The sequence below is a fragment of the Chaetodon auriga genome, chromosome 6, assembly GCF_051107435.1.
Source record: "Chaetodon auriga isolate fChaAug3 chromosome 6, fChaAug3.hap1, whole genome shotgun sequence".
Taxonomy (NCBI): domain Eukaryota; kingdom Metazoa; phylum Chordata; class Actinopteri; order Chaetodontiformes; family Chaetodontidae; genus Chaetodon; species Chaetodon auriga.
This window is the reverse complement of record NC_135079.1, coordinates 6,537,760-6,559,009: the sequence shown is the minus strand read 5'-3', so window position 1 is coordinate 6,559,009 and position 21,250 is coordinate 6,537,760. Positions and strand designations below refer to the sequence as shown.

General features: G+C 43.8%; 1 protein-coding gene across 1 annotated transcript; it reads right to left on the bottom strand.

Moving 5' to 3' along the window:
* Positions 1-397: 397 nt before the first annotated feature.
* ptdss2 (phosphatidylserine synthase 2) lies at positions 398-20,984 on the bottom strand. The gene is made up of 13 exons (XM_076733061.1): positions 20,741-20,984; positions 19,873-20,219; positions 15,048-15,149; positions 11,687-11,769; positions 9,859-9,926; positions 8,897-9,031; positions 7,490-7,540; positions 6,875-6,988; positions 6,047-6,165; positions 5,756-5,870; positions 5,473-5,618; positions 4,432-4,617; positions 398-2,869 (listed from the first exon to the last, which is right to left on the bottom strand). Exons 2-13 carry the CDS (start codon positions 20,103-20,105, stop codon positions 2,716-2,718), a joined length of 1,506 nt encoding a protein of 501 aa, XP_076589176.1. The 5' UTR covers positions 20,106-20,219; positions 20,741-20,984; the 3' UTR covers positions 398-2,715.
* Positions 20,985-21,250: the final 266 nt, after the last annotated feature.

Genomic DNA, 21,250 nt, shown 5'->3' with positions numbered 1-21,250 from the left:
AAACCATTTCGACCAATCCAAGGCATAGACACAGTGAATCCCCCCAGCCCACGTCTAAAAAGCATTCATTTAAGAAAGGAGGAGAAAAAAAATGACAAACTTTGTGAACTTCTAACAAGTTCACGAGTGACTGAAGTAGCACAGCACAGGATAACGAGTACAAAGTGACGGATCGGCTAAACATCGACTTTAGGGTTTTAAATTTGCACAGCAGTCTGCGTTCAAAGAAGAGGGTGGCCGATGCAAACGGTCGCAGCCTGGATGAGCACGAGGAGCCTGTTAGAGGTGAAAAGCTTTTGTGTTTGTGGCAAAATCAAATGACGGATGACGGCCAGACCCTCCCTTTGAACGGCACATTCTGCTGGATTACATTCACAAGAAAGTCACGGTAGCGTCATTAGACATCTTTGTTTACACCAAGAAGTTTTTTTTTTTTTTTTGGAGTTAGATTCACACATGTCGTCTACGCTGTAGCCTGTAGCCGCTGGGACACGATGAGTAACAGACAGAAATTTACAACTGATCCTCTGACAGCCACGAGACCTGAACAGAACAGAGACTAAAGCTTTCTGAGGGACGTTTTGGGTCCCCAGACTGGGCACTGGACACTGACTGTGTTCTTTTCAGTTTGACCAAGCTGCATTTTTTTTCAATGTAAAGCTTATTTTTTTTGTATCATTATGAAAACTTCAAAACATTTAACTAAAGCTGCAACTAACAATTATTTTAATTACCTACCATTAACTTGACCAATGAATCATTTTGTCTGTGGAAGGTCAGAAAAAGGTGAAAGAATGGCCTTTGTGAGTTTCATCATTTATATTTTGTCACAGTCCATCAAATTAAGACAAAGAAAAGCTGCAAACTGTCACACTGGAGAAGCTGCTGCCAGAGAACATTTAGCATTTTTGCTTGGAACTATTGAGCGATCATCAAATTAGTTGATTGATCTACTAACTGTTTAACAACGGTGTAACTGACAAGGAAATCAAAAGCTTCTGAGGTGATTCCACATGTCTGTGGACTGAGCGACATTCAGTGTTAGAGAAATAAGGGAGTTTTTTGACCTTCACTGCTTTAAATGGGCAGACCTCTGGGCGTCAGTCTCTTTTTGTGACATACAAAAACGTACGCTGGCCTGACTGCTCCCGATGGCTTTGGGACTCGGCTTTGGTTGAAATGAAAAGGAATCTGAAATGAGGTTTAACAGCTGTTCGTGTGACTCAAGTGGGTCAGGGGTGGCATTTATGGCTTTAGCAAGAATGAGATCTAAGCTTTGGCTTGTTGCATGTGCAATATGGCAAACCCCACAGAGCCGGAAAGGTTGGTCCTCTTCCCAAACCGCAACACAACTAAAACCTTCATTTCCTCCTCTTAAGACAAGGCTGGCTTCAGACGCAGCAGAGCGTGACATTTTCATTTTAAAAAATGGCATGAAAGGAGTCGGACATTAAACTGACGTTCTGCTGCGGCTGAATGAGCTCGGCCTCTTTGACAGCGGAGGAACATCCACGTCTCTGCCGTTGGTTGGTGCTGCATGTGAGCCGCCGTGTCAGCGTCGGAAGGGAGCGCAGCGTCCCGTCAGGGTGATTGTCATGTGATGCGTTTGTTTGAGTGCTGCGGATTCCTCAGTGCCTCATTTTACAAAAAGGAACGTGAGTACAATCTAGTGTTCGTAATCCATTTACCATAAAGAAACAACAACAGCGATAACAAAACGTCTCCAAAAAAACACCCAAACTACGTCCCATATACATTATCATGGAGAATATCAGCAGTTAAATACCTAGAATATGGTACATCTTTTTTTTTCTTTACAAACTCGTCGTTCTTTTCAAGAACAAAGCCTGAGAGGAGCTTCTCCTCCCTGTGTGAGACTGAGGGAGGATCCCCGGCAGTTACGAGGACCTCCAGGCTCAGCGTCCAGGACTGAGAACCCTGAACCGTAAGTGAAAAGCTGATAACGTCTCCCGCATGTAAACGATGCATCAGGAGCCTGGGACCAAACAAAAGAGGACTCTAAACTGTCAAAGATGCACAGGAGTCAGTGGACAAAACAAGTGGTCTTCCCTGAACCTAACAGAGTCGTGTCCTTACTAACCAAGCTCTGTTTAACTGCTGCTTGGCGACCTTGTACCCATCGCTCCAAACACCCTCCTTTTCCTCATCTGCACTGACGCTACTGCACAACACAGAGCAAAGCTTATTTACAGTGGCGGACATGTTCCTGATGCTCATCACCTCTTTAACAAGACAAAGTGCAGCTGAGAAAAATGGAAACTGCTGTCGACCGTTGATCCAACCGCAGTGCCTCCCTGTTCACCTGCTGTCTGTCCCTCCTTCCACTATCTACCTCTTATCCCCCCTCGTCACCCGACAGCCAAAATAAAGTATATAAATAATACAAAAAAAATGCATCCTGTCCTGTGTATAGTTTCCCAAATGTTCCTAGAAAATAGAATGAGGTAAATCCCTGTAGTAAGACAATAACTAGACAATGCACCGAATGAAAGTCGCCCCCTCCACCCCTCGCCTCGGCTGAATGACTACTTGGTTCATGTAGGCACAAAACAAGTCTACACGGCACATACGTGTGTCCATCTGTTTGCCTCTACGTGTGTCGTCTTTGTTTCAGTCTTCGCACTTTTCTCCCCATCAAACCTCGTCCTCTCTCCGGCTGCTGCTGACCTCCCGGTTTGGACTCGCACCCCCCCCTCAGGACTTCCTCTGCCGCACCGTCTCAGAGCTGCCGTTCAGCTTGCTCCGCCCGGACGGGGTGCCCGTGCTGCCGTTGCCGAGGGGACGGTCCCGGTCCGCGGGCACTTCCTGTTTGCGTCGACGGGTCTCTTTGTAGCGGAGTGTGATGTCACTGTGAGGAGGAGGAGAGCGGACATGTTAACAGGAAAACAGCCTCGGGAACAGTTCCTCTCAGCTGGTTCGAGTTTGAGGAAGGATTTGTGTACGTTTGGATGGAAAAGTTTATATCGTCCCTTTAAATGGCAGGTTGTGACGTTGATGGGGTAAAACATTAAATATATTGTCTTTGTGCTGTTTTCAATTGAGTATATGTCAAATAGGACTATCAAATCGTCACATTCGGTTTTCTCTATGTTTTACACAGCAGCTCATCTGTTGTGGAAGCAGCACTGTAAGATCAGGACACTTTGTCTCTCTGTGCTCTAACCATGAATTGCAGGACGGTTTCTATTTCCACCACGACATGCATCATCATGAAGAAAAGCAACATGTTCACGCAGGTCGGCGCTCCCCTCTACAGACGGAGATCCTAAATCAAATGTTACGTCCTGTGAGGATGAGTCTGACCCCGTTATCATTAGTGCTCCTGATGTGAATCTGCAACACATTTAATGATGGAACCAAACTTTCATGTCTGCAGAGGTGCAGTGAAACACCCCCGCAGCGCTCACCTTGGTCTGCTGAAGCTGATGCAGTGTATTAGATGAGGGGCAGGGATTTGACACACCTGACTAACTGGGTCGAAGTATTCACAGATAAGTTTTCTTCTCTTTTTTTCTGCTTGGAGTGACAAACAGGTTCTGCTAATACAGTTTCTGAGTGACTGTCACATGGCATGCTGTAGTGTTTGGTGTCCTTGATGCACACATGAGAGTGTAACTGGGCGAGGTGCATGAGAGGTGGTGGAGCTGATCTGATTGGCTCATCTGGTGACGGACAGTTGAGTCGGAGGAGCCGGCATGCTGACTGACACATGATGTGTGTGAGGTGTGCAAACAGTTCCTCCTGTTTTCATTCAATGAGTCCTCGTGTCTCCTGTCTATCACCTTGACAGCGTCGGTACGAGCTGGCTGTTTCACCACAGCGAGAAACTATGAAGTGCCATGCAGGAGAAGGACCCATGTGGACTGATGTCAGTGTTGTCTAAAGGATCCCAAAGATATTCTAACATGACTATTAAACAGTGATGCGTTAAAGTGGAAAAATACAACACTGCTGACAGGAGGGAGTGGACGGGACGAAGCATGTCTCTGCTATACCTACCTCACTGGACATGGACATTACTGCTGAGCATGAGCAGGAAGGAGTTGAGAAGGAGAAAGGAAGGGAGGATGGAGGAGGCCGGGAGGGGGAGAAAATAGACCGGAGGCTTAACATAATGAGGCATGGCTCTGCTGAACAGGAACACTGCTCAACGGAAGGTGAATCAAACCAAAAACAACCTGCATGCATACTTTTTACAATGAAAGGCTGACGGTTTAACATTTATTCATTCTGCAAACACTTGTGTTACTGGTATTTGAATATCAAGTGTTATGAGTTCCTTTAAAGAATAGCCATTTTTAGCTCGGCCACCTCTTCTCTCCTGCTTCTTCCCCCAATTTGATGTTGTTTGATCATCTCTTCGTGTGAACACGTCCTAAGTCTTTAAAGTAGTGAGTAAACTCTTCTTACCGGATGAAGAACCGCCACACGGTCCAGGTGAAGATCAGGACGAGTCCTAAAAACCAGCACTGCATGATGAAGAAGGGGATGGGCAGCATGATGGTGTTGGGGTCATACTTGACCACGATGAGGAACTCGGTCACTGTGATTGCTGCCACCAGCCACGCCTGCTGGCCAAGCTTCTTGTGGAACTTCCTGATGGGAAAATGACAAACAGCGTCGTTATGGAACAGTAACACAAGGGGGAGGAAGTTTGTACTGTTTTTTGGTGTGCTTGTGAAGTGGGCAATCAAGTCAATCCCCATAAACCATCAAATTCGAAAGCCCAATTTTATAGCCTGGTACAAAAGATATGCTACAGTAAGTTACACTGGAACGTTTTTGTTGGAGTGTGACAGCATGCAACTTAATCTTTTCCTCAAAGATGATCTTTGGCTGCTCGTTTGGCCCTCTCAAAAAAAGTGTTGCCAATTGTTCGAGGCAGTGCAGTGTTTCAATATTTGTCAGACAAGCAGAAATGCTTTGCATATGCAGACGTGATAAGCTTACACTATCAGGTGATTCTCTCAAAGCTGCTCTGAGGGTTTGTTAGCGTCAGCCTCACATTCAGAGCATACTGGTTCATGTAGGCTACACGGTGCTGGTCTTTGGAGACCTCTCTGAACTGGGAATATGACTATACTGTAAACAACGGCAATACAGAGATACTGAACACACATATACAGTCATTTTTGCTTTAGAGGAATGCTGATGACACTTTATAGGAATCCCGAATTTGACCGAGTTTTACAGATGAATTCACCTCCTCTCGACTGGTGCTTGTGAACGTAGCACCACTTTCTTCTCTAGAAAAGTCTGCAGCCAACAGTTCAGTCAAACTTTGTTTATAGTGTCACACAAAAGACATGAATGACAGCCGGTGTACATCACAGCTATGTGCTGCCCTCTCGGTGATAAATCAGCGGTCCAGACGCTGTATGGTGTTACTGTAGTGCACATGTGATCAGCCTGTGAACTCACGCATGCTCACTTCATGCTGCTGTTACTCACGGGTCATCCATGAAGTCGTAGATTTCCCTCATGGCTACGCCTCCCACGTTGACAAAAAAGACCAGGCGGAGCAGCACCAGGTAGTGCTCAGGAGGCATCCACAACACAAACTTCAGGTAGAAGGTGTTCAGCTCCGCCAGGAGGAACTGGAAAGGGAGGAGTAAATTTAGCCTTAACTCATGTTTGGGTGTGGCTGATATGGTACGATGAGGACATGTGTTCTCATTCTTTGTTGCCATTATGACCCGCTTTTCCATATCATTAAAAACAGGATGCTTCTTACCATAAAGATGATGCCTAACACAGCGAGCCAGCGACGAACCGTTGAAGCAGGCTTCCACTCAAACTTCACCCAACTGTACGGTGTGAACTGGAACGCGATTCGCTTTATCTTCCCCCTGAGAGCGACACGGTCGAGACACAGTAAGAACATGGAAACATTTCTATCGCAGCAATGTTGGCGCTCCTGTTATTAACAAGGAAATATAACCCCACTAAGTCAAGTGATGATGGAAGAAGTGAATTCAGGAAGAGAGGCGGCTGTTTTCAGTGTTTGGCGAGCACTAAGTCGTACTTGTATGTAGGAATGTTCCACAGGCCCTGCCACTGGTAGGGCTTCATTGACAACCAGGCCAGGGTCTTCATACCACAGTAGATCCCCAGACCGTTACACACCAGCACATCCATGATCCACTAGAGAGAGAAAAACATACATTCATCAAAACGTGAAAAAAAAGGGGGATAGTGACACTCCTTCACAACCATAAGCACAATATGAGAACCAGGCCTCATCTGTAATGTAGTGCACATTCTTCTATTTTTAAAGAATAATAGATATTTACATTCTATGATGTCTAAATTCAAATGTAATCCATATTTACTGTAAATAAGCAGCTGCTCTTAATCCATACTGACAGTCTACTGAAAGTGTTTTTACAGTCAACAGTTTATCTTTATATAATACTATATTACTACTGTTTACATCCTATTATGTTGCTCTAATGCTTTCTAATGATGTTAACATGATTATTGTGTTGCTGCCTGGTTTACTAAAGAGGATCTTCTCATACAAACAAATGACCACTTAACTGCTATCATAACTCTCAATAGCAGCAATCAAACAGCTGAAATACTGTGGCCGCAGGCAGCAGGTACCAGGACATTACAAGATCACAGAGCTTCCTCAAATCGTTACGTCTGGTCCACACCAGCCACTGCGCTGCAGAGCAACTCCTCAGAAGTACAGTGACCTTTGCACACGGTTCAGGTTTGCAGCTTTTCCTCAGATAAAGTCAGGATAGCTGAAAACGGCTGGTGTGCTGGAGGAAAGTCGTGCAGCATGAGGACACACCTGTCGATTCTTAGGTAAGCAAGGGAAAAGAGCAGTCGTGTTTGTACGTACATGATCCCACCAGCACTCTGAGAAGTTAGGTAACTGGTGCTCGAGGCTGTATTCCAGGAACTCGAACATCACGCTGATTATCATACACATCCACCAATCCCGGATCATCAGCGTCTGAGGAAGAGAGCAGAGCGAAAGGGGAGGGGGAGTAGGAGGAGAAGAATGGTGTGAAGTGGGAGGAGGTCAGCAAGATACCATAGAAAGAAACAGTTTTCAGTGCAGCACAGCATACTGGTGCTGTCTGTCTGTCTGTCTGTCTGTCTGTCTGTCTGTCTGTCAGCTGCCTGAAGACCCTGGCTGTCAGTCTATTACAGGAAAGACTGATCAAGTCTTGAGGGATATGATTTGTTTTTTACAGGCATCATTTAAAATTACAACTTTCAATTATCTGGCCTGAAACCCATAATTAATTTCTCAGTAAATGACAGGCTTCATCCCAGGATTTTAACATGAGCTGGATGAGTTGCATGTATGAACATCTGTCGCTCCTCAATGTACTGACACTGGACAGTTGAAATACTGACAGGCTGTTCTTTAATTGATAATTGGACGGTATGAGTCCGGTCGAGTCCAGTCGATTAGTGCCCACAGGTGTTCAGCCTACTCCATTCCTACCTTGATGTACCATCCCAAGAAGTGAGCTGGAACAAAGCCGTCCATCTTGTCCTGCAGAGACAAACAGACGTGTTGATCTGAAAACAAATTCTCTTCACAGTTAACGTTAAGTTTAGATACATCATGTCGAATTCAGTCCGAGCACACAATCGCCTTTTAACACAGTATGTAAATCCTGTTACGTCATCAAGGCAAACTTTAAAAGGAGCTTAGTTTGGTCGTATGTCACTCTGTCAAATGCTGGAGGACATAAACTTGCCTCTGATGTAACTAAGTGGTAGAAAACTGGAACTTATCGATGATATGCTCTTAACTAGGGCTGCAACAGTTAGTCAACTAATCAATTAGTTGATAGGCATAAAACTAATCGGCCACAATTTTATAAATTCATCGGCAATTCATTGTTTTAGTCATTTTTTTTCACCAATTCTCTGGTTCCAGCTTCTCAAATGTGAGGATTTTCTGCGTTTTTGTCACATATGATAGTTTGGGACATTTGGTCATAATAAATAAGTTTTATGCATCTTTTCTGACATTTAACTGACCATAGGATTAATCGATAATGAAGATAATCATTAGTTGCAGCGCTGCTTTTAACCACAGCTCTCTATGTTCTAATAAAGTACCACATCTAGTTCAGATTGGCACTAACCAGAAACGAGCACAGTGAGTTCTGGGTCACTGAACAGGACTTGGCTTTGCATCACAAAGCACAGAAATGAAATCCATCCAAACCAGTTGTCTGCCTGTTTTTCTTTAGCCGGCATTGTTCAAATACTCAACATTTATTTTCAGCTCTATCTGCTTTGTAATTTAGGACGTTTTTGACGTTCTGTCGCCGAAAAATCCAAAATCCTCCAACTATAAATGTGTTTTATTTCAAATACAATGTCTGATCATACTTTGACATTTTAAAAAGGTTGTTCACGCAGACTGGCTGTATTTCAGAGGAGGATGTGGTGGTTTGACCCACTCTGAGACTGAAATCAGGCCAACAGTAGAGATGGGCTCTGGGTCATGGCAGCAGCAGACTGTCTCCCCAGGGGGGGAGGAAGGCCTGGTTCCACTGACGGGCTACAATCTGCACCAGACACGAGTCTCTGGAGCCAGCCAGCACACAGCCACACAGAGAGGATTCTAGCTATTTCACAGTAATGGAGAAGGCTGTGTTCAGACTTGTTTAAGCTGCCACATTATTTAAGATCTAGGTCATTCCCTTATTAGCAATAATTGAGAGTGAAGAGTACATAATATAAATAACAGGGCCGAGTCACAGATTTCACTTCTTGGAAGGCGTACTCTTGAGCATGAACAGTATTGCACATTCAAAATATGTTTTACACAGAATGACCTCGCTGTTGCCCCAGTGAGACATTTCATATCTGGGGAAAACATAAATAGTCTCACCCAGATGTTGTGGAAGGGGTCAGTGGTGTTGCCTGGGTCGTACATGAGGCAGTTTCCTCCATAGTCGCGCTCAGGGAGGGGCACCCCGAGCTTGGGGTCGATGTACTTCATGAACTGTCGTCCATCATGCACCGTCTGGATGATGGGGGTTTAGAGAAGAACAGAAACAGTCAGAGCTTTTCCTCCCTGAAACAGAGCTTTCATGCAGACACAGAGACACACTGGAACTGAAACTGCGTACGCGAAAATTCGACTTTCCACCACTGATTATTGCTGCTGTAATTTATCATATTGCCAAAAGTTCAGGACAACCATGACCACAATTTCTACAAAAATCACAGATATAGATCAACATTTTAAATTGAATTTGTCAAACTGGGAGCTCTGCATAATGAAAGTTTCTGTTTTTGCTTCAATGAATTGTGCACATCTTTGCAGCACAACATTAAAGTTCACCGAGCGCCAATTTCAATTTTCTTTGCGTGACTAAAAAAGGTGGATGGCTTCAGTATTTAAACTTTTTTTAACAGTGCCCCAGCCTGATTAAGATACAGTTTGCCAGCAGTAAAGCATTGCTATGTTAAAAGGTCTGGCTCAGCAATAAGACATTTTAATTAAAGTGGGAGAGAGCAAAGAGGCTTCCAGGGCTCAAGTTTTAGGAGGATCACGGCAGAAAAAGTAGAAGAGATTGGAGCAGAACAAGAACAAGAGACAAGAAAATCCTTTATTTTGGCCAGTGTTTTAAGATGCCTTTAGGTACTCCACCACATGGCTTTTCTGGATGCAGCTACTTTGCTTTGGTTTGTACACGATCCAGGAGTTAAACCAAAAGTCAACGTCAACCTCCACAAACTTTACGGTTTCATCAGAGAAGGAGCTCTGCCAGTTCGAGTGAAACACCAACACAATAAACAGTCCAATGTGAGTGTTTCAGGCCATCAAGGCATCATCAGCACACCAACCTGGAAGAGGATGAAGATGAGGAACAGCTCGTAGACGACAGTGACACAAAGCCAGAATCGCCAGTAAGCTACAGAGACAGAAGGGGATGGTGAGAGTTGAAGCAACAATTTGCAGTACAAGTTTTATAAAGTCTTATAACTGCACTCTAACGTCGTATGAATGTGCTCATCATGCATTAAAGACATCACAGAAACTGAACTGAAGAAATGTATTGCTTGGTGATGTCATGTAAACTTCTATGTTCCCATCCTGATTTTGACATTTAGTCTTTTGACTCGAGCTTTATTCAGAAATCAACAGCTGATGAGGTCAAACATCAAACACATCGTCTTTGTGCTGTTTTCAAAAGGATTAGCAAATCATCACATTCTGATTTATTTATCTTTTACGAAGGGTCAAAACTTTTTCCTGGTTTTAAGATGTGGTGATTTTAATATTGCAGAATCTCCCCTAACTAATACCTGAATTAATTTGCTCAGACATTGAAATTAGGCAGAGATTAAGTGTTCCAGTCAGAGGGATTGCGACAGACAATCTGGTTTCCATGAGCTCAGCTTCATGTTTCTTTGAAAACGTTGCATGGAAGGACTAAAAGTAGCTGTGGTAAAAGCAGACAGCGAGCATGAACTGAACGACTGAATTCAACTGTTACTGTTACTGTAATTTCTTGTGAATAGATGTGTATAAGCTTAGTTTGCTGTGGCACGCCCAGCCAGTGATGCACTTGGGAGCTGCAGCTTGTAAATCCCTCTGGAGTCTTTCCCTAAGACATAAACTCAACTGCAGCAAGGTGCACAATGACTGAACCTACTCGGCCGGCTCGACAGGTCACTCCATGCACGCACACACAGACACACACACGCACAAACAAAACCCCCTTGTCTTTGGATCCACAAAAGGAGGGGGCAAGTAACGCAACAACAGCAGCCTAAATTCTTGCCCAGCCACTTCACGCCCCCAACGACCAGCAACACTCAGTGTGTGTTTCCATGTGACCTCCACACCCTGTTATCTTCCTTCCTTCCTCTTGTCCCTCTGGAGTTAGTGAGGAAACATGTTGTGTGAGAGATGAGATGAGTCTTCTGTATGAACGACCTCAATAAAACTACTTTTAAGAACTGTGCTGTTGAAACAGAAGCACTGCATTTATAGAGTGTAGCAGATTGTTGGTGTTTATTTGTTCTCTGAGGGATCTGATTGGACCTCACCCCTGCCAGGAAAACACCCCACCTGCTTTCAACACAGTGCTTCGTTCACTCAGATGCCTCTTTTATTTTGACAACTGCATTTAGCTATCCATTGAGTGTATTGATTCCCAGCACTCAGAGGATATTTACTTCATACCAGAGGCAAACATGAGAATCTCAAATGCTGCTATTGATCGAATTAGTGCTAACTGCTCCCAGGTACTCTTACCTCTCTGCACAGGAAAAGGGTGGAGACACAATCAAAGTGCCATTAAAAAGTCAGACTCAACACCTGGGCTTGAGCAGTGTAAGGTTCATGTCAATTACTGCACTGGAGTATATATTTTCAATTCTCAGTTTGTGAACAATAATAACTTAATGCTAAAGAGACTGTTCATGGGTAACAGTTGTAACAGGGCAAACAAATGTCACTTTGACATATTCTGGACATGATTGATGATTCAGAGAGGAACAAACAGATGACCTGCTCAGATTGCACAGATGATGTCCATATTCTATAGCTTTTAAAAACTGAAAAAGATAGTGTTGCTTTGGCTGAGATACATGGCATGAAGGTGAAGAAAATGTTGCCTTCAAACTGGGAAAAGCAGGTTTAGAGAACATTAGATGTGCAGATTACCTGGATGTGGCCTGGTGAAGGGTCCATCTTTGGCTTGTGTCACCCCAAAACAGAGGAACACCAGGATGCTTGCCACGATCCCCCTACAGGACCATGATCACAAGCACAGAAAAATGCAATTTAAGTGCACATATTGAACATATTTAAGGTAGCAGTGAAAACATGGATTATTGGGACATTATTCTAAAGGGAATTCAGTGACCATATTTTCATACACCACTTTTCCAACAGGATCTGCTGGACATATTTCTTGGCAAAAGCACCGTAAAAGTGGTTCACAGGGGAGGTGCAACCGCAGTAATGACCGCTTGTCTGCTTCTACAACTCGGATTCGTCTATATGTAGAAATAACTCAATTATTTCTGTGGACTGAAAACACAGCCAAACGGTTCAAATAACCTGTGATGTTAGTGATCTAAACACAGGTGCAAAGAGCAGGAAGGGGAAAGTAACGGAGTATAATTCAATATAACATAAATCTGGAGGCCTGTCTGAGCAGCTGACTGTGGACAATCACTCCCTTTTATAATTCCCTCTGTGTTTACTGAGAGATGAGGCTAACCTTTTCCTATCACGCCTCTTTCCTCTGGAATAATGTCCCTGTTGATATCAGACAGTCTGGCTCCGTCGAGGCCTTCATGTCTGAGTTAAAAACTCATCTTTTAACTTTGAACTAGTGCTCATCCTTCGATACCTGAGGCCTTGTCCCTGTTATCATTATCTTTACGGCGGGGCAATCTATCTGTTTTGGTACTTATGGTTTACTTATTTTTATCCTGTCGCCAAGGAATCAACAAACGGAAACTTCTGACCACAGCATTTCTCTAACTTCTGCTGTTTTTGTTTCCCACAAGCTGCCAAACTGTGTCTCTCTCTCCTTGCTCTCTCCCATTTTCTCCCTCTTCTCCTCTTTGCTGGACCACAGGCTGTCCTGGGACCTCCCTCTCCTGGCTGTCGGTGCCTCATCCAGAGGTCTGGAAATAGATCATCGTCCCCAGGAGATTCAGCCTCTCTTCTTCTCTCCTGTCTCCCTTGTTTGCATGTTATCATGTCGCTCCCTCTGTATGTCTGTCTGTCGGTCTCTCCTCTCCGAGTGAACGCTGTACTTCCTCTCCTTCTACACATCTGGTGACACCTGAAGCTGCTCTAGGTCCTCCTGGATCCATACTCTTCAGTTATGATTTACAATCTACATATATCTATTTTTGTCACTGAAATTTGGATATATTGTAATTTTATTCATCTATTCTGTACACATGTATTGCAGGTCTCTCCGTCCTCGGAGAGGAATCCCAAGCCAGATTTACACTGTAAAGCCCCTTGAGGCAAATTGTCATTTGTGATTCAGGACTATATAAATAAAACTGGCTTGACTTGCTCTGAACTTTGAAATGAACCGGGGAGGCTTAGCAACTGGACACAATGAGATTTCAGCTTGTGCTTTACAGCAAGTGTGGGAGCATGAGTGTCTGTGATTGAGTGACTGACTGTCAGTGTGTGTAGGTGGGTAAGTGATTCAGAGAGCGGTATGTGTCAAAGTGGGTGTACATGTGTGTGAACCAGTGAGAGTGACAGATTAGAAACATGAGTGTATCCACCAGTGTGTGAATGAGTACATGAGTGAGATTCGGACTGCGTATGAGTGCACTCCGCTGCCAGGAAGAAGCTCTAGAGTCTTTATCCCGACGAGCCGGACTGTGCTGACGGCAGCAAATCCTGTTAAGACCTGTTCCACAATCCCTCACAAACACCAACATACACACAAACACAACCTCAAATCACATCACATCTTTTATTCAGCTTGCTTGTGCTTGACCTGCATTGTGCTTTTCCAAACTGCAGCACAGAGTTAATGAATAAAAATAAAAATAAAGTGGTTCATTATCATAGGACTTAAACTAAGGAACCTTTTTCCACATTTTCAGTTCACATTAAACAAAAGAGGCCCTTTTCTGTGTCGAATAAACCTCCAAACTCTTGTCAGAGCTGAGTCGTGAGTTGGTAGAACAGAGAGGAGCTCTGAGCTCAGATGACTATTATCAGATTTATGTAAATCAGATGTCAACTCCTGACCAACAGGATGAAGTCAAATCCACCCAGAGTGAGCAAATCCATGTCAGTTCAATAATTAATACATAAAAAAGTTCTGTATGTTCAAATGCATGTCAAATGTCAAACTGCAAAATTTCTGACTGAAATCAATCAGTTTCGATGTAATTGCTGAAATTGGTGGGTTGCTCCTCAGTTTCCTCTGCTGAACTTTGACACATCTATCTGAGCCTTTATCCCGTCGCAAATCCACTTCAGAGTTGAGGGAGCAGGGAGAACAAGCGAGTTCATAACAGAAGAAGCTGTGTCTAATTTCACACAGCCCTTCTCTGCCAAAGCAGAAGCATCGCCAGTAGCTTTCCTCTTTATTTTGCCACAAACAACACTAACAGCAAACAACCAACAGCAGCGAATGCATCACCCACAAGTAGCCAGACAGCCCATTTGTCAGCATATTGATATATATTAATAAAATCCACTTAGGAGACAAACACATAAGGTGTTTCTTCTACTGTTTTTGACTTCTGGACTGCTGTCTTTTTTTCCTTATGTTGTTTTCGTGAAGCACAGGCCAAGCTTCTGGTCCTTTCTGGTACAACCGGGCACCAATAAGAGAAATCATACCTCAGTCATTTTGCATTTTAACAAGTCTCTGAGGTCTAGTACATGTAATGTTGTAGGTTGTCCACTTGGCAAATCTTAATCAAAGCAAATGGTGATCTGGTATTTCCGCACTTCCTTTTCATTGTCATGGGGATTTTATTTTGCTGTAAAAAAATCCATCTGGCTCCACGTGGCCTTGAAAGAGGGCCAGCTGGGCTCAAGGTGAATGCTACTGAAGAGGGAAGTGATCCAATTTGAAACAATGACTTCTGCACCTCACCCACACTGCTGAGGCTGTGTGGCTTCATGCCAAACAGCGAGGTAAAAACTGCGGTGCTTATTGACTAGTTTTGCTATGTGACCGACTCATCGAATGCCGATGTGACGTGACCCACAAAAGACTGACAACCAAACATGTCATGAGACTAACAGGACATGAAGACAAAGCTGTGGTCAGTGACTAATTGTAAGAGGCAGAGATGCATCAAAATGTGAACTCAGCACGACTCATCATTCAAAGCTGGAATTAGAACAAACCTTGAACGTATTAGTGATGCTGGGTACTCCTAAAACAAGTTTTCTCTCAAGATAAACTGCTGCCAAAGTGATTACTTCAAACTTCAAGTGGAATTTTCTCAGCTGCCCACTGGGTCCCTGTAGGTTTTTGGCTTTGAGGACACTGAAGGAGTGACGAGCGCAGCCTACTGACCTCTTAGTGTTGTAGGCCGTGTCCTGCGGGGTCTCTTCCAACAGCGTGACGTAGACCAGGGCACAGGTCAGGATGAACAGCACAGTCACAGTATGGGCTCGCCTGCAGAAAGAGGGAAATTAAAAACATTTGCAAAGACGAAACCTTCATAAAAGTCACTGGAGGATTGACAAAAACAATCCACTGAAGCTACCTGACACCACCACAGGAGAATGTTTAACAATATTAATGCACTGTAGTTTGAGCAGAGAGCACACTGGTGATTATTAAAGAAACTGTGTGTTCTTGAGACTGAAAAGTCTCTAATAATCAGAAGAAAATATAATGAAGGGAGAGGTGATAAAACAGAAGAGTTGAAACAGATTTATGTTGGGAAACTGGGTTACTTCGGCTGAAAATAGTCACAAAAAGGGTTTGCAACAAACAAAATAAAAAAAGACACACTGAGGAAAGGGTTTTATGAGTCAGTTCAACATTTTCTTTCACTTAAATCGAGGAAGAATTTACCAAAAATAGCTTCCTGCTGACCTGCCTGACTGTGGGCTGACTGTGGAGGTTATATCTAAGATTTCGTATACTTTGGTACAGCAGCTGAAGTCCAGTTTGAAGGCCATGGTGTTGGCCATAGGTTCAATATCACCCGACAGCAGGTAACAAACCTTGGCCTTTGTTGTGTGACAGTTACACACTATGGCGGCTCAGATATACATCCATGCTATCTGTGGGATTTATCTCAGCTCAAGGGGCAAAGTTTTATTTATCACTTACTGATATGAGTCACAAGGACATACAGCATGCAGTGGATAACTGCAGGAATTCTCAATTAGAAAGAAGTAAAAGGATTAACCACTTGAATGGTATTTGGAAAGCTGACAAGGACATCACCGCAAGATAACTGACAGGGATATAAATAGTGCATGATGCAATGGCAGAATCAACTCAAGGTTTAATACTATACTTGTGATGCTCAGATTGATCAGATGGCCATTAGAATCGGATGATATTTAATATCAGTCAGGAAGTCCAGAAGGCCATCCACAGGCCGATCGAAGCACTTTTAAATGCTCGGCCTATTGTCAGTCCTGTGTTTGTCTGCTCAGGGTACCCCAGCTGTCAAAAACAGTCCATTGAGCTCAGCTAAAACACTGACACCAAACAGCATTGTGTGCAAGTGACCTGCAAGTGAACTGTGGAGCTCACTGTGGAGTAAATAAACAGCAGTCAGCAGTATCAATTAACGTAATGACATGACAGTGTGTGTGCACCGATGAGTACTGTGAGCAGTGCTGCTTCAGGTGAGGAAACTGCTTGCTTGAATTTTAGCGACATGCCGCAGGTGCACACCCCCCTAAACTGTTGCTGAACTTCAGGGTCTTGTTCAGCAACACCTGCCGAGCACCAACCAAGTTCCAGAGTGGCTGCTAACCAAAGAAAAATGTTATTCTGAGGTCGATTAAGTTCTGATATTTAAGAGCAGAAATGGCAAACGCAGTATGGGCCAATGGTCATTTTCTAGCCTACAACATCAAGCCTCCCTTAAATATGGTTATTTTGAAGAGATGTGACCATGAGCTAGACATTTTACAGCTGCAGAATAAACTTTGTCAGTGCTTTCTCATGGACACACAAGACAGCACTAAACACAGCAGGTGCAGCTTGTTCCCCTCAGCTCATCAAACTAGCAAAGCAATGCATAAACATGAAACCACGTCCCCGAGCATGCTCAGTGACATTTGCCTGACACAGCTACTATCCACAGACAGACAATGCAGTCATGGAGCTGTTTCAGAACAAATAAACTGTCCATGTTTATTGTCATTACGGAAAATGTCACCCGGTGTGCTCTTTTATGTGTTTTTTATAGTTTTGGGACAGCAATTGAGGTCAATGGTGCAGAGGCTTCATCTTTATCACTCCACATCTACATAGACAATGGTTTCTTCAGGGGACTAGGCTCTAAAAAAATCAAACACTCTTATTATTTAAGGGCATAAGGGTAAATACTGGAATAAAGAAATGGTTTATTTTGCATTGAGGCCACTTCTGACATAGACCAGCCTGTCCACAAGCCCTTTGGCTCACTGTCTGAGTCATGGAGACAGTACGCCAGGTGTCATTAACATTTCCTCCGTGTTCCACCTCCTTATCCAACCTGTTTGGCTGGAGACACAGGGGAGGGCCTGGCTCCGTCTCTTGCCTGACAACCACACAACACCACACAACACCACAAAACACCACCGGGAATGAAAAGACACACCGCCACTACCAGCCTGGTGTAACTGAGAGGCAAGCTCAGAACAAAATCTAGCACTGAGAATGAGTTTGAGCACCCACATAAAACAAGCACCTGGTCGAAGACAGTCATATGACCAATCAGAGCATGTGCAGAAATACACCCCCGATTCCAAAAACACTGGGACGCTGTGTCAAACATAAACAAAACTGAATGTGATCATTTGCTACAACAGGTTTATTGGTAACAGGTGATAGGATCGTGATCGGGTATGAAAGGGGAATCCTGGAAAAGCTCAGTCATTCACAAGCGAGGATGGAGGTTCACCACTTTGTGAACACATGACTGTAAAAAGGATATTACTACACGGGCTCCGGAATACTTTTTAAAACTGTTGTCGGTAAACTCAGCTCATTTGCAAATGATTGCATTCTGTTTTTATCTACATTTCACACAGCTGGACTCAGGGTTGCAGTCTAAAGTCCTGAGGCTGACTGTGGGATTGAAATAGGCTAGACGAGAGGCTCTCAAGGTCCAGAACTCGGTCTGCATCTGGACCGAAAAGCAAGTCAATCTGAACGTTTGGTAAACCCTGGGCTAGACAGATACAGTTTGTAGCCTCCGCTTAATTCATTGTAGATCACAAGTTCACTGGCCTTGTGACACAAGACAACATTAAATCCTGTTACGAGCTCGAGTTTGTCTCTTAAAAAACATTAACCAAAAATAAACCTTTTCCCAAGATATCACCAGCAGTCAAAATGCACAAAGCATTCTCAGAAGTCTCATGGAACAGAAATGTGTGGGCAGAAATGCTATTTAGGGAAAAATCAAATGTGGTGTGCCAGCACAAATTTTGCTTCATCAGGCTGAGTTCTATATAAGGTCTATCCAAGCTATTCCTCTTTCCTCAAGAAGAGAAAAACTTCCCCAACTGCAGTCTGTGCTAACCTGCTGCATACCACACAGTTACCCTCATTAACAACCAGAGTGAGACAGAGAGACCTTTCTTTGGTATATCTCTGTAACCACTGGGATTCTCTCAAACACAGTCAATGTGCTTCTGCACAGACTCCATGATACAAAATCCATCACAAGCGACAAACTTTCTCACTGCCACTTCCTCTATTTCAGTGCTAATGTGTGGTTTACTTGTCACAAGTCTGTAACAACTGTCAATCACTGCTGAATCTGAGGTAATGACAGCACATTTTTCACAAATATTAACTGCTGAATATACATTTCTGATCTGAGTTATGACGAGAAAGCAAAGATACTATACATTTTCAGTGATGTGTATTTTTTCTACTTGTTTTCAATGCATTGCTTTGCATACATGCAATATTAATAAATATCCAGGAAGAATAAATAATACAATAAATATCCACAATGCCATAAGATTTCCGATGGCCACAGCCTACAAAGCCATTCGTCATTATCAGTTGCATTTCTGAACAGTAAACAGCTGATCGATTAATCGCTGCAGCTCTAATAACATTCACTACATGATGAAACTGCATTATAGGTGTACTGATTCAACTGTATTGTAATTCTGGAGGCTGTAGTTTGTAGCAGTGTTGAATTACACTGCCTATACTAAGCTGAGTTTCTAGCATTTAGTCTACCCTAATTGATATAATAGGATGACCATACTGTATATTAGAAATCCCTGTATACACTGCAGGATGATGGTCTACTTCAATAATTTGAATAGACAAAGGTATCTCAGTATCTTAGTCTTAAGCATCTTAGTCTCTGTTAATGCCTCCAGTACTGGAATAACAGGAAACCTTTGTGTCAAGGTTGTAACACAGTAATGAGAAATCCTCATTAAGGTTTCTCCTTGGGACGAGCAGCCTCCTCTGCTGCCAAAGATATTGGATAGCTTGGCAGATTCTTCCTGCCCCTTGCTTGACACACAAAGCACAGATGAGACACACATATACTTACTCAAGCTTAATTATTCCTGGCACGACAGGTTGAAGGGCCATGGTGGTGATGTATTAAAGGCGGCTGCAGAAGAGAATGTCACTTTTCCAGATTAGCCTCATGCTCCTCCACTGAAACACCTGCATCCTGCACATGCCACCACGCTGTCTCTGTGTGCGTACAGAACTGACTCCTCCAGTTTACCGCATGGACAGACTATCTGTCTTGACCTCAAGTCTGCCGCGGATCCCTTTCTGCTGAAGGTGCAGGCTGGGATATTAGCTACTGGCTTGTTATCAACCAGCTCTGAGCATGGTGTGCTATGTAAGCATCCATGGTAAACATTAGCAGAACACCTTTAAAGCGGACACCTCGTGGAATAAGCCTTGGAGCTTCCTCACATCGTTTTGCGGTTGGTTTCAGACTATTTTAAATCTCTCTATATTTAAAGATATGGAACAAGGTCACAGCATTTGTTGTGATTAATAGAGGTCACTTGGGCCTGTCTTTCAGTTCACCTTGAAACCTACAACACACCCTATTGTCACCCAGCACATGCCTTTTTCCGTGAATTTGAAGCGGATTAAACGCACCATCACTTCAGATGCTGCAGCGTTCAGTATTTGACATTCGTATGAGTTGACATTGCCGGAAAGCACTTACCAGAAAAAGGTGTTGGTTCCGTCGTCGTAGACTTCGCACTCCGTGTTTCTCCGGTGCAGGCTCTCCCTGGAGGTCTGCCTCATCACACTGGCTTTGATATGTGTGCCCTGGTTCGGACAGCCCGGCTCCACCGAGCCGTTGTAGACCTGCTCGGCGGCGGATGCGGCTGTGGCGCACTTGCCGGTGGCGTTGGTCGCGGCCACGCTGCTTCTCTTCGACTCGGGCTTGGTCATGGTTTTCACAAACCACCCACCCGCGGCGCTTTTCTGTACGTTTTGGTTTAACCCTGGGCTCTGCTCCCGTCTACTGTCATCCGCGTCAGCCCCACCCAAGTGACTGTCAGCATCCTGAGGTGGTCGGAGGAAATGAACGTTACTAAAGTGATACCAAACCTGAAAATCACGTCCTGCAGTTAGCGGTTGGCTCCTGAACGCCACCCAGCACCGCACAACAACGTACAGACATGCATAACGCTTTAGGATGCGTAGCAAGACTTCTTCTCTGACACCGCCTTCTTATATCAACGCATTTCGATTCATTTTCAGCCAACGGGACCACTTTCTGTCATTAGCACTGTTTGGGTATTTAGCTGACGGCTACCAGGCTGTAAACAAATCACAGGAGCTGCAATGCTATGGGTTCGAAGCCTTGATGTCAGTTAGGCTAGCCGCTTTAGCTATTTGTAGCAGGCTATTTTTTATTTGACCTTGCTAACAACGCTAGCGTTGACTGACAAGCTTGTTAACAATTAACCGACGTTAAGCCATCGTTGTTGGAGACAGTGTTTTACCGTTTGTGGGTTAGAATTTGTCTTTAGGTTCGCTGCTTGGAATGAGGTTTTCGTTTAATTTAAGCTAACGTTACTTACCAGTTGAATTTACGGGATTACAGACTGAAGTCCGGATGAGTTCAGGAGCTGCTAACGCTACATCAGTACAAATGTTTGAAATCCGTTTTGTTGGCAGAAAGGAAAACAATTTAGCGGTAAACTCTGTCACACTCCGCCTGGAAACTGCGTCCACTGGAGTAACAAACAGACAAACTGCTCTCGACACAGACTTTGTGGGCTATACTCCAGACACGCATCACATGGGCATGGAGTCTGTTTAGTTAAAGTTAGCAGCAGCAACAATACCGTATCCGTATAATGCCCTTCACTATAAAACACGCCTCTGCAGTTACAGAGTGAAATGCTTTTATTTTGAAATCACAGTCTTGAAGTTGGAAGTCTTACCAATGCTACTTTCCGCATTATTTTGACGTGATAACCTCGCCAATCTGGCGGGTTTAGCTGAGGATCATCCCTTTATGCACTTTGTTTGTAGCAGTTGATGAATTAATGTTAAGGTTTTCATATTCGACAGTAACAATAGGTTTC